Here is a 13,347-nt window from a genome sequence, read left to right as displayed (position 1 = left end):
CTACCCAAGCCCATCTTTAGGATTGCCACGGTCCCATGCAAACTATAAACAACAGCACTTCAACTTTAGGAATTTGTTCCTGGTGTGACCCAGATTTGAACCGGGTTGCTGCAGCCTCAACACAGAGTACAAACCACTCTTTGATCACATTGGGCCTGGGATGTTGACTTGGCAACTAGGCTGAAAACCTGCAGGATGCTGAGAATATTGAAGCCATAATTGATTCACAATTAGAATCATGATTATATTCTTTAGTTTAACATGATGCAGAATCATTTTCCCCCCATTTCATAAAAGACTTAAATATCTATCCCACATAATGTTTACTGTTTGAAACTAAGTGCAATGCAACAGCATTTTTTTTTTAATCTTTTGTCATGAAGCTGTCCAAGTTTTGCTGGCCTTGTTAGAGGGCTCGAGTTGCAAAAGTATGATTGTTTCCGAGTATGAGCTTTCATATTTTCCAAATATCAGCCATATGGACATGTGGCAGCAGTGCAGAAAGGGAGACAGTTGTCAAAAAAGTGGGAGGAGAAATACTGTCATTGTGGAGGACACTGACATTTGGGTGTATGCAAAGTAAGAGAGATGACAGTGGAAATAAGTCAGGTTGAGGTTGTCAGTTAAAATCGGTAATGCCCCACACACTATCAAGCTCAGTTCCTTCCAGAATCAGATTTGATGGCAAACTATGCAACACACTGACAGTCTGTGCTGTCCTGATACAACATTCATGTTGAGTACTAAGAAAAAAAAAAACGACTGAAGTCTGCAAGCTTAAAACAGTCCCATTAATTTTAATGCCATCTGTCACTTACCTCCCCCTCATGTAAGTTTAATATGGTTATTGTTGTAGAACCAAGGCAAAAATATTAATTCCAGGCCATGCTACAGGCTAAGAAACAAGTTGGACATGATTTAAACTTTGACCCAACCACCTACAAGAATTAAGATTGGAACTCAAATTCAAAAAGGCACAACCCAACACATAAGGGAAAGCAAGGTACTTTTGTTTTAATTAAAGTAGTTCACAAGCAATATCACTTCAGCGGGAATGGTCAAATGTGGTGGATCGCATGATCTGGGTTGTTCAGCCGTGCTTTGCACACACAAGCTTCTGGACTTTGGTGGAACAACGGCCTGCATACAGGTTCTGGCACAGTCGGGTAGGGGCCTGGATACTGTGGAAAACAAAAAAGGTTGAACAATGGGGTGCTCTATGTACAAGTAAAAAGTAGCACATAGGGAGACTTACTTTTGGAGGATAGAATTCACTCGTTTTCCCACTTGTCTGTGCAAGTTGTAATAAGAGGTTTGAGGCGTGATACTTGAATAGAAAAGTCACATGTACCCAGAGCCATTTTATATTTAGATGGGTTCATCTACGACTAGCCATTAGCATGAAAGTCAACTCACAGCTCTGTCCGGACAGAGAGGCATGTAGGGCACAAAAGTATTCCTGGTGCCTCAACCAGGGCAAACTTGAGCAAAGTAACTGACAATGGATGGAACAGACTGAGACAGGAAGCATTAAAAAAAAAAAAAAAAAAAAAATGTGATCAAGTAAGTGAAACTGGGTGGAGAAGAGAAAAGAAAATTACCCCCCATTGTCACATGAGCCACTTCCATCAGGGTGAAGTAGTTCAGGTGTTGACTCTCCCGGTTTCACTTGAGCACAGTGATGCACAGCCTTCACAGTTGTTGGTTCATCCAGAAGCAACAACTTGGGGCAATATGGACAAATGGTCTCCAGCTCCTCATTGGTAAGTTCTGCACACAGGTGGAATGATACCAGAAAGTAAAAAGCACAGATCTTTAAAGAGAAAAAAGGTTCCAAGCTGCTGAACAAATGTACAACAAGCCATTTGTAACAAAAGGAACTTCAAAATATTTTGCTCTAAATGTTTGCCCAGTATCGCTCCAAAGTGAAAGCTGCAACATCAGAAGCTTAACTCCTAGTTTTTAAAAATAGAAATGTTAAATTTCTCCCAAACTGAATATTTATTTTAAATCAATTCATTTAAACAGGGAAGTCTGCACTCTGATTTATTCCCCCCCTAAAAGGCAAAGAAACTGACCTGGTCACACATCACCCAGAATTCAATGCTGTAGGTGGCAACTGCACCCTAAACAACAACAGGACACTTTGCATGTCACCTACATGAGCAGCAGTAATCTTTGAGAACAGAACTCAAATGTACCCATTCATCCCGGCGCTACAGCTCGCATTGGTCATCAGGTTTGAGGTTGGTGAAGTGACATTTGGTCTGCATGAGCTTCACATTCACATCTATGTGGCAACCTCCCGATACCTGCATGGAGGAACAGGCATGATGCGAAATAGTTTGGTGGTGTGTCACAAACCTGTCCATCTCATGAGTCAACCCTTGGTCAGCTTTCTGGTTGGGCCAAATGATCCTACACACTATCTCAGTCGGTTACATTAAAACATTTGAAAGAAATTCTCAAGCTGGGCATGCCATAGTGCAGTGAGAGAATCCATACACCACGTTGAGTGGAACCATCATGATTTGGCTACTAGTGATGTTATGAGCTGTGCAAGCCCTTCAAGTCACGTCAAATAAATAGAGGGGCCTTTATGCAACGAAGTGCATCAAAGACTTGCGTCCTTTGGGGAAAATATGCAAAACTGCAAATATAAGAATTGACATTTACTTGGAGGGGGGGGGGGGAGATAGCTACAAGATTTGAGGAACAAATTCAAGACCTTCATCTTGGGAGACAGCCACTATATGAACCAGTGAAATCTACCCAAAACCATCCTTGAAATATACTTAGAATGTGCGTGGGGGGAAGACACTTTAACAGTGCAACTGGAATCTTTTATAGACAGGAAGATGTGAATATTTTTCGGGAATTTATAGTTTCCTACACAGTGTTAAATGTTTTGTTAAGCAGATGTCAATTCAATGCATTACACAAGGTCATTATACACATGGCCAGCAGGTGGTGACACGTCCACATGAAGCATCAAGAAAGGAAACATTTCTCAAAAAAAAAAAAAAACGCTGAAGTAATCAAAGCCTGCTGGAGGCATCATCATCATCATCACTAGTTTCTATTTTTTTTTTTTTTTTTTTTTTTTTAAAAGGAGAAGGGTGACTATTAACTAGCATGAAAACTTGAGAAGTGCCAACCTGTTAATATTTGCTGCTCTGGACCTCCTGCAGCTTGAAACTGAATCCATGCTTGTGCTTTCCATTGATGTGTCGGATGCCGCCATCACGTTTTTCCGTTGTCACAGGTGACTGCCAGCCAAGATGGCGCCGCGAGTAAACCTGAAAGCGCTGCGGCACACCACAGCAGAACTGCAACTAGGTTAGTCTCCATGATGAGAATGAAGAACTGGAAACAGCACACGTCACACAACACCCATACGGACTTTAACCAGACTGAGGAGATCTGAGGACCAATCACAGTGGAGGACAAATGACCAACACCTGTGTCCTAATTAGTGATGGTTGTCATTTCATCAATCACCTTCATTCACCTCAGCTGAGCACTTTTGGAAAGAAAACATTAACTGGAGCATCAGTTTTAAAAATACAGCGTCTCCCCCAAAAAATGTATACACACTTCGAATATCCTCGCGAGGGTCGCAGAGAGTGCTGGAGTCTATCCCAGCTGTCAACAGGCAGGAGGCAGGGTACACTCTGAACTGGTTGCCAGCCAATCGCAAGGCACATAGAGACAAAGAGCCACTCTCACAATCACACCTAAGGGGAATTTCACGTCCAATTAATGTTCCAGGTTTTTGGGATGTGGGAGGAAACCAGAGTGCCTGGGAAAAAACCCACACAGGCAAGGGGAGAACATGGAAATTCCACAAAGGCGGGTGCGGGATTGAACCCGGGACCTCAGAACTGCGAGGTCAACAGTTTACAGCCGTTCCGCCGTCTTTTAAGCAATATATGCGAATCACAGCCAACCTTATCACTGAATCAAGGCGGTAACATTTTTTTTCCATCGATTAAAAAAAAAAAAAGTGGCATGAAGTTACTTTTAATGCCAAAATGCTGAGCTCCAGGTTATACCCTTCAAAATAAGAATCTAGAAGCTTTTTGATGGGAGGCGGGAACAAAATGGCATTTCCAATCATAAGGCAAGAAGATTTTCATTTTGTTTTGAGGTACAAGTGTGGCCTAGGAATCAATTACTCTTCACGGTAATCCTTGAATAAGAAATGTTGAGTTGACCAAGTCAAGAATTAGAAAGCCAAGTTGAATAAACATTAAACTGTCATCAATCGTGTTCTTGCATCAAGTCGGAAAGAGCTCTGAGTCACCAGTCATCTGCCTCATCCAAGAATGTGGAGGCAGAGTCTGCATATCAACAGGAAGTGGAGCGGCTGGAGCTGAGCATGTTTTCCCAGTTTCAATCTATTTGGATTCTTTTTGGCGTCTGGGGCAAAGTTTGCATTGTTTAAATGGTGTCTAAATTATGAACTCTGATCCTACGGCATAGACTAAAATGAATATTAGACTTGGTTCTCTAACTGTATCAATCTCAAACCTATGAACCAAAAAGCAGCGTGTGTGGGGGAAAAAAAACTCATTACTTTTTCAACTACGTTAAATAGCATTAAAATTAATTGCGACTGTTAGATCACATTAACTTCCTGTTTTAAGCTTGTAGACTTGAAGTAGAATCCGGTTGTTCAGTGTGACGTAGTGAGTCTACTTCTGAACCCAAACACAAGCATGTGTATCTTTGCACTGAACAATATGGCAGAGCCGGTAACCTTTTCAACTGTTACAAATATTTTTTCAAACGTTGTGGAATGCGTCAGAAAGGCTTTAAACTCCTACAACTCTGAATAGTGTGAAGATCCATGCCAGGGTTATGAGTGGAAGTGTGCATGCTTTGATGAAAAACAAAAGCTACAAAGTCGAGGTATGTTCATGTGTTTACATCACTGATAGCGCACGACAAAGCAAGTGCGTCATCTTATCTGTGCTGTCATTGATTTTTTTCAACGATATTGATCCCATTCATGTGAAAATGACGGTGCCTTGTCATCGAGTAATGTACAATTTATGAGCGAACCAATTTAAAGATGATACTCTGAATACAAGTAAATAATGTTGATGAGAAATAACTATAATTATGAGGAGCATATTCAATCCCTTATGGTGAGTATAATTATAAATTGTGATGTCTCATTTAGGAATAGTACATAAACTGTGGTTGATAAGACTATTGACATAAATCATTCAGCAGCAAGTATTGAAAATATATATGCCAGCGCAGTATGGTTGAATGTAAAAAAAATGTCATAAAACACCCACCCCACCAAGCAGGTGAGAAGAAGGACTTATTTGACCATAGATGAGGTTACTGGTTCATTGAAGCTAAAAAGGGAAACAAATACAGTGTCGTCTGTACTCGGCGGGGTGTTACAAGTGTGACTTTGTGGTGTGGACTCTTAAAGGCACAGAAATCATTCCCGTGACGAGGGATCCATCCTGGGCTTGGAACCTTGATGTACTTCACACATTTTACAAAAATGTTTTCCTGCCAAATGTTTTAGAAGATTGGTAAAAACATCAATCTGGATATGAGTTTAAAAATCACATGCTGAATATATGCTCAGTGGTTAGAGCACTGGTTTGGTTAAACCAGGGGTTGTGGGTTTGTATCCCACTGGGGCCTCCAGTCCCTGACAAGGGTTGTGTCTGGAAGGGCATCAGGCGTAAAAATTGTGCCAAACATATATATGCGTTCATCTGAGATGACACGCTGTGGCGACCCCGAAAGGGACAATCCGAAAGAAACACACACTGAATATATGTATATACCAGTTCTTTATTTTTGTTTAAATTGTTCCTTATTTGAGCAATTACACGTGATACTGTAAACCCAAAAATATTGGATAATATTCTATTTAACAGATCTTTCACTACAGATGAATTTGTTGACATGAGGTAAAAAAAAATCTTTGAATCCAGTAAATTTGCATTTTCTGACCTCCATGAAATCAATCCTAGTACAAGTATATGAAGTATTTCTAATTTCACAGCAGATCATCATCAAGAAAAAATACAACTCACTATCGACATTAATCTACCCATTATTCCATGCATGAAAAAACCCAGGCACAACTTTAAATTCTCTCACATGTGCCAAGGAAATCATAAATTTACTGATATGTATAAGTTTGTGAACAATATAACAGGACCATCTTAGTAACCAAAAACAAAAAGGGATCTGAAAAGACATAAAATATTCTCTAAGATACAGTCATTCACACAACACACATTACAAATTGATATTAACTGATATGGTTGTAAATTAGAAAACCAGTCATTCATTGTTATACATTTAATGCTGACACCATCTTGCCTTTACCACAGCGAGACCAGGTGGAAACAGGCTTTGTTTTGTGGCTTACTTGTCATGGAGCTGTTGTATTTGATCTGGTGATCACGTTGTAAATGTTGAGTCGAGTGGAAGTCATCAGGTGGCACGGTAAAATGTTGGCCTCACGGCTCTGAGGTCGAGAAATCGATCCTGACCCTGCCTGTTTTGAGTTTGCATGTTCTCCCTGTGCCTGCATTGGTTCACTACTTTCACTTCTGCTATTTTTCAATGCAAAGAAAATTATAGTCAATATCTGGGTTGCTTTCTTTCACGAGAGTTCAATCACAGATGAAAATGTTTCCTTTAAACGCTCTACACTTTAAAAATGTCACATATGAAATTAAATATTTATCTTTTACTGGGAGAATTGTCAGTTTGATAGATGAAAAAGTTTTGATGCTGCATCGGCTCTCTTCTATGTTACCCTCTGCTCTTGTTTTTTTTTTGTATTTTGCATAGTTTTTTTTTTATGCAGCAATACTGTAATTTAATGTGTTGTGTGTGTCTGACTAGATATAAAGTTGAAAAGCAAACACGCTGGTTGTTAACATTATCAGCTTTACAAAGAAATTTGATTTGAGGGATTCCAAGAGCCTGTACCACATTTCCCCCCAAAACCTGACACCCATCGGAAACTTTTCAGTTCAGCGAAACATGATGGGACACATACTGACAACGAAAGATTTCAAAAGTAAGTGCAGCACATTTGAAAGGAGTTCTTTTGTCATTCCACCAATTGGAAAAACTGGCCACAAATGTCCAAGCGTTGGTTGGCCTTTCTGGCTATCAACCTCCTTGCTGCTGTTACTCGGTTGGTTCTCTGCCACGGACGTCTTCAGGACGAGGCTGCACGTGTGCGCTCGATGACTGCGGGAAAGTTGTTGCAGTACAGGGATAAAAATAATTATGTGTATTGTTAACTTGCACAGTGTACAGTAATTATTGTCAAGATTTATTTTGGCACATGAAAAAATATGAGAGTGACATGTGTCACTTTTCATTACCAGAAACTGAGCCTACAAATGGTTCTAATGGTAAACGATATTAAATGTTGATTATTGTTGAAGTCAATGACAGTAATAGTGTTGAGACGTTTCTTTGTTAGTCATCCTCAAGAAAGATTTCAAGGACTTTATCATGCTCAGGAAATAGAACAATTTTCTCAATTTAACACTTTTCATATATTATTGTTATTATATTATTCAATATAATGAATAAATATTCGTTGCTCCCCAGTGACCCAGCTGAGCAGTTTTTGCACTTCGGCCTTTGCACTTGGGCTATTTATTGCTTTGTGTTGCTAGAATTTTTGGTTTTGGAGGGTTTGGAATGGATTAAAGGCATTTCAGTTCTTTTCAATGGGGAAATGCATTTGATTTACAAGCAAATAGTCAATGTCACTGTTTGAAGTGGATTTTATTAAGATTCACATATACACATATATTTTCTTTCCAGTGTTTCTATCAAAAAATCAATAAAGCATTGGACAAAATACATGCATGCTCAAGAAAATGAATATATTTTGGAGCCATTGGTTCCCTTTTGAACGCCACTTTGTGAACAACAAAATTAAAAAGCACTACGATAGCAGGTGTGGGACAAGGAATGTATAATCCTATTAAGTGGCAGAAATTAGACATATTTCATCCATCATAGCTGTTGGATGGAATCCCCTCACCTTCAAAATGACGACTTTTCAGGAAATTAAAAGAAAGGAAAAAAAAATACAGCTTGCTTGAGTTTCCAAAATTGGCTTTGTTCAAGTTGGTCTTCTATTGTTGCAACACATGAACAACAGCGAGCGCCCCAAAATTATGTTCAATCACAAATTTACTGTGCACAAATGGGCAAATTTATGGATTGGGATGAAGATGGACAACGTCATTATGCTAAGTGCCCATGTCGCACGTCTCGTGCAGCGTGATTGCATAGGAAGTCAATGCAGTTTGCGAAGATAGATGAGAATCCGTGCGGGGCAACAGGAATGATGCGGATGATGCGGGCATTCTCAAATTTGTCTCTTTCACCTGAACGCTCAAGGTTGGGACAGCTGAACTAGTCCAGGAAGGAATGTTGGTACATTGCAAAGAGGAAGCACCACCCCTTGCCAAGTTTTCGATGAATGTGTCCAAACGTGTCATGAGAGTAAACTCAAACGAAGAACGCAAGCCGAAGCGATCTTTTGCATCCGGTGGCTACGGCCCATTAAAATTACACGAAAAAAATGTGTCACATCCTTTCGAGCCACAGGCATTAATTCAAGGTTGGCTTCATGTCTCAAAGCTGTGAACAATCATCACCAAAATATATGCATACATTTCTACTCAAGACAGCTTAGTACGCTGAAAATATGATTCACCCAATACTTTTCATTCCTGTATTTTCCAGACCATAAGTCGCTTTGGAGTTTAAGTTGCACCTGCAAAAAAAGAGATGATAAATAAGGAAAAAACAAGTCGCACGGGAGTCTAAGTCACGTTTTTGATGGGAAATCTATACGATATATGTGGGCTGCAAGGTGGAACAGCTAATCATTAGCCTCACATTTACTAGGACATGGGTTAAAATCCTGGCCCTGCCTGTGTGGATTTTCCATGTTCTCCCAGTGCCAACGTGGGTTTCATCCCACAAACCAAAAACATGCATTGATTGGTGATTCCAAATTGTCCCAAGGTGTGATTGCGAGTGTCTATGTGCACTCCGATTGGCTGGGAACCTGTTCAGGGTGTACGCTGCCTCCTGCCCAAAGATATCTGTGAGAGGCTCCAGCACTCCTGTGACACTTGTGAGGATAAGCGGCTCAGAAAATGGATGGATTGATATATATTTTGAATTATTAGCCCAATAGTTTACTTTTACGGATCAGATAACCTCAAATCACATCAGCTGTCGTTTGGGGACAAGAGACCTTTGTTATGGGTCAAAAATAGAATTAAAGATGGTACACAAAATGTGATAATGTTGATTTTCAGGCAATAACAATACTGTACTTACTTTCAATTTACACAATTATATTTACAGCGTCTTCATCATGACTTTTCCTACCAGCACACTTGTGTGTCTGAGCATGATACGTAGAAGAACATCTTTGATCACAAACTGAGCACAAAAAAGATTTCTCACCAGGTTGTGTTCTTGTGTGTGTGTTTTTAATTTTCTCTTCGCAATGAATCTTTTATCACAAACTGGACATGAAAAAGGTTTCTCTCCAGTGTGCATTCTTGTCTCTTTTTAAAGTGGGACTGACATCCCTATAAACATTCTAAAATAGATATTGCAATGAAAAATACATAACAGTGTGTCTTTCTTTTGGCTTGTCCCTTTCGGGGTCACCACAGCGTGTCATCTCAGATGAACACTCATATATGTTTGGCACAATTTTTACACCGGATGCCCTTCCTGACGCAACCCTTCTCAGGGAGTGGAGGCCCCAGTGGGACATGAACCCACGACCCCTGGTTTAACAAACCAGTGCTCTAACCACTGAGCTATGGGGCCTCAAAGAAAAAAAAAAATACATATAACAGTATTCACTTCAATGTCGATACGGAAAAAAAAAAGTGAGCAGAGAGCACGTTATCCATGCACAAAGTTGCGCAATTGAGTGTCCCTCGACATCTAAGTGGTCGCCATATTAGTTGCGTCCTCTGTCCTTGGCGTCATTGTCACTTTCGCCGTTGAAAATGCGCAGTGCCTGCAACTACGGAAGCCGAACAACAGAGATATTCACATTTTTCCGACGCCGCTTCTGACACCGAAGTTCTTTTCGAAAAGGACAGCACCACACAACCGAGTGAAGTTTCCAGGCCAATTTTACACTATTGTTTCGAGCCATATTGAGATGATATCCCATCACGGCCGCCCCTAACCCTAACCGCGTCCCGTCCGATCCACTCCCGCGGCGGAGATGAGCCATTGCGGCTCATCGCAGCCGGCCGGTGTGGCTTATGACAGAGCCGAGTGGTGCTGCTTTAGGGGGGTACTCGCAGTCGAGCCGGAGCGCTTTATGCGCGCACGCGACTGAGTAACGCATTCTCGGCTGGGTTCTTCAGAGCCGTCCCCATCGCAAAGCCCGATGCTCAGCCTTCGCAGAAGCTGTGACCATCGAACGCGGCGCCTCAGCCGGTGTGGCTGAGTTTCGGCTCCCGTGGTGGCAGACAAGGAGGAAGTGGAGCCTAGCTATGTTGCTTTTAGGGGTATTTTCAAAGTCTTCCACAGTCCACGATGAACACTATCGAGACATTGTTGGCTGGGCGACTCACACATCGAGACATTTCATACGCGGATCTTTTGCTACGTTATGAGAGAGACCGATTACGTGGTCTGCCCCAAACTTTTTTTTTTGGAGTTGTATACACACCTACCTGTTATTTGGAACACACAAAGCTCTCGTCCTCTGCACCCGTGCAATCCATTTTTCACAATGGACAGTGTCTCTTTCAAACTTATGAAAGGTAATTCCATTCTCCCGAGTGTTCAAGCAATGTCCAGCAATGCAATGAGCAGGCATTTTGACTAACACGAAGGAACAACGAGCTACCTTCCCGGAGGTAAAAATAATGGAAACAAACGAGTCCACTTGAGGGCGGTCCTGCCATATATGTGACTTCCTGCTTCTTCTCAAAAACAAATCCCGAAGAGGATTTTCATTGCGGGAGTTACTGTATACGTCAAAATCGTGTTTTGTGGTGAAAAAACACATATTGGCTGTGGGTTTTTCATTAATAATATACCAAAAATCATCCGTTTGACGACACTTGACCTTTAAGGTTGTCTTATAAAAGAATCTTTGGCCACAAACTGCGCAGGAAAAAGGCTTCTCACCAGTGTGTGTTCTTGTGTGTATTTTTAAATATTCCTTCCGTGAGAATCCTTGACCACAAACTGAGCACGAAAAAGATTTCTCACCAGTGTGGGTTCTTGTGTGTATTTTTAAATATTCCTTTATGAGTGAATCTTTTACTACAAACTCTGCAGGAAAAAGGTTTCTCACCAGTGTGTGTTCTTGTGTGTCTTTTTAAACCTTCCTTCCACGTGAATCTTTGGCCACAAACTGAGCATGTAAAAGGCTTTTCATCTGTGTGTGTTCTTGTGTTTATTTTTAAATCTCCTTTATGAGTGAATCTTTTACCACAAACTGAGCAGGAAAAAGGTATCTCACCAGTGTGGGCTCTTGTGTATATTTTTAAATATTCCTTGAGAATCTTTGACCACAAACTGAGCATCTAAAAGGCTTCTCACCTGTGTGTATTTTCACGTGTTGTTTGAAATTGCCCATAGAAGCAAAAGCTTTCGTACAATGAGAACATTTCCAGCATTTGTTGGCAGTGTGACATGTCAAGTCACCTCCAGACTGGTCAATATCATCATCATTATCCCTGACTGTAAGTAATCCTCCCCTGTGGCACTCTCCATCACCTGAGCAGTTCATGCTTGGAGGCGCCGCCCCTTGTCTCTCTTCACTTTGACCTTCGACTTCACTCTTCAAATGGACACCAGTGGATGGAAGCTGGATGATTTCCTCCTGCTCTTCCTCTTTCAAGTGTAGAAAATCTTCCCCTTCCTCTTTGATATGTTGAACCACTTCACCCTCTTCTTCCCTCTTTCATGTGACATGACACTGACTGCTGTCAGTCTGGATGAATATATTCACTGACATCTGCACGACAAACGACAAAAACAAAGAGGTCAGATCTAATTTGTTTGCATTATTTAAAATGACTGATGTAGTGATAGAGGACAAATGGGCTTGTTTGAGCCACCATTAAAAAAAACAAAAAAACTAAACTGAAATGGGGAAGGAGTTTCCATGGTCCATAATTCGTCTACAAATTGTTTTAGTTTTTTGCCCACGACAATGAAATTGTCAATCATTTTTAACACCATGAATCAGTTTGGTCAATCACTCATTGCAATTGAAAACTTGCCCCCTTTTCTTCGCCAAAATTAAGCAGTCTTTTTATAACATCAGTGGCAGAAGTGGAGACCAAATTCACTGCATAGTTGGAGTGGAAAACGGAAATTAATCAAGGGGCAGTAGTAATTCATTTTTAGTAACTCATATTTTCCACAAAGTTACTGTCGGGTGGAATTTCCCAACCTCCAATTTGACCAGTTTTAAGGAGAAAAAAAAATCTTGCTTGAGTTTCATCGCTTTGTTGAAGTTGGTATGATACTTTATATTGCTATCATATACCGTTACACACTCATTACCAAAGCATTATGCTCAAATTATGATCAATTTAAGACGATGAAAAATTTAAAAAAATATTAGCATGTTGTCCCAGCATGTTTAAAATTAAAGGGCAACTGACACCTAAAACATAAAATTTAGTAAGTTTGTAACCAAAAATAATCATCCGCAATGGACCCATCTACTTTTTCACAGCAAGTCAGAATGTTGCCGTATATCGTTTTCTCATCTCCCGCCAGGGAAAGTCTCTCTAGCATTTTGTGTTGAGGAAGTAGGGTTGAGTGTTTATATTGGTTTATACCTATTGTACAGGTGAGAAATTAACTTCTTTTTAATCGTGTTAGCCAAAAAGCCTTGTTGTATTGCTGGATTTTGCTTGAACACTTGGGAAGATGGATTCATTCTTCATACTTTTCCAAAACACCCAGTTCGCTGTGAAAAATTGATTGCACAGGTGCAAAGGACTAGAGATTTGTGGGTTCTAAATGACAGGTAGGTGTGTATAGACCTATTATTAAAAAAAAAAAAAAAAAAACAATAGTTGGGGGGACTCATTTGTCTCACTGTTTATAGTATATGTTAGTTACATTTGAATTCAGAATAAATCCCCTTGGTCAAACCAGCAAAATATAACAAAGCACTTGTATTGCATTTAAAGGGTATGGGAGGTCCTCAATGCTCCTTTTTGCTAATATTATACATTTTTTTTATGCAGAATTCGAATCTGAAACACTTATTTTTCGGTTATCTGCAAAAAATTATGACATTGGTGG

General features: G+C 40.3%; 1 protein-coding gene, 1 long non-coding RNA gene and 1 other non-coding gene across 9 annotated transcripts in view; all 3 read right to left on the bottom strand.

The window, feature by feature from the left end:
* Window positions 1-989: 989 nt before the first annotated feature.
* LOC133493842 (uncharacterized) lies at window positions 990-4,133 on the bottom strand. 4 transcript variants are annotated; one of them, XR_009793190.1, is made up of 6 exons: window positions 3,159-4,122; window positions 2,202-2,312; window positions 2,079-2,126; window positions 1,602-1,770; window positions 1,256-1,495; window positions 990-1,181 (listed from the first exon to the last, which is right to left on the bottom strand). It is a non-coding gene; the product is annotated as an uncharacterized LOC133493842 (long non-coding RNA). The 4 variants fall into 4 exon arrangements; XR_009793192.1 differs by having other exon boundaries at window positions 1,256-1,690; window positions 3,159-4,133; XR_009793189.1 differs by having other exon boundaries at window positions 1,256-1,770.
* Window positions 4,134-7,778: 3,645 nt separating this feature from the next.
* The window catches only part of LOC133493797 (uncharacterized), a 41,791-nt gene continuing 36,222 nt past the window's right edge, over window positions 7,779-13,347 (bottom strand). For 2 of the 4 annotated variants that reach the window (XM_061807598.1, XM_061807601.1), the window contains one exon: window positions 7,779-8,800. In XM_061807598.1, the coding sequence (XP_061663582.1) occupies window positions 8,790-8,800 (11 nt within the window). In that variant the 3' untranslated portion in view covers window positions 7,779-8,789. The other 2 variants (XM_061807596.1, XM_061807600.1) reach the window with 1 other exon arrangement.
* trnan-guu (transfer RNA asparagine (anticodon GUU)) lies at window positions 9,807-9,879 on the bottom strand. Its single transcript has one exon. It is a non-coding gene; the product is annotated as a tRNA-Asn (tRNA).

Source organism: Syngnathoides biaculeatus, chromosome 20, assembly GCF_019802595.1.
Source record: "Syngnathoides biaculeatus isolate LvHL_M chromosome 20, ASM1980259v1, whole genome shotgun sequence".
Taxonomy (NCBI): Eukaryota; Metazoa; Chordata; class Actinopteri; order Syngnathiformes; family Syngnathidae; genus Syngnathoides; species Syngnathoides biaculeatus.
Note: the sequence above shows the minus strand (reverse complement) of the source record. Positions and strands in the feature narration are given on the sequence as shown.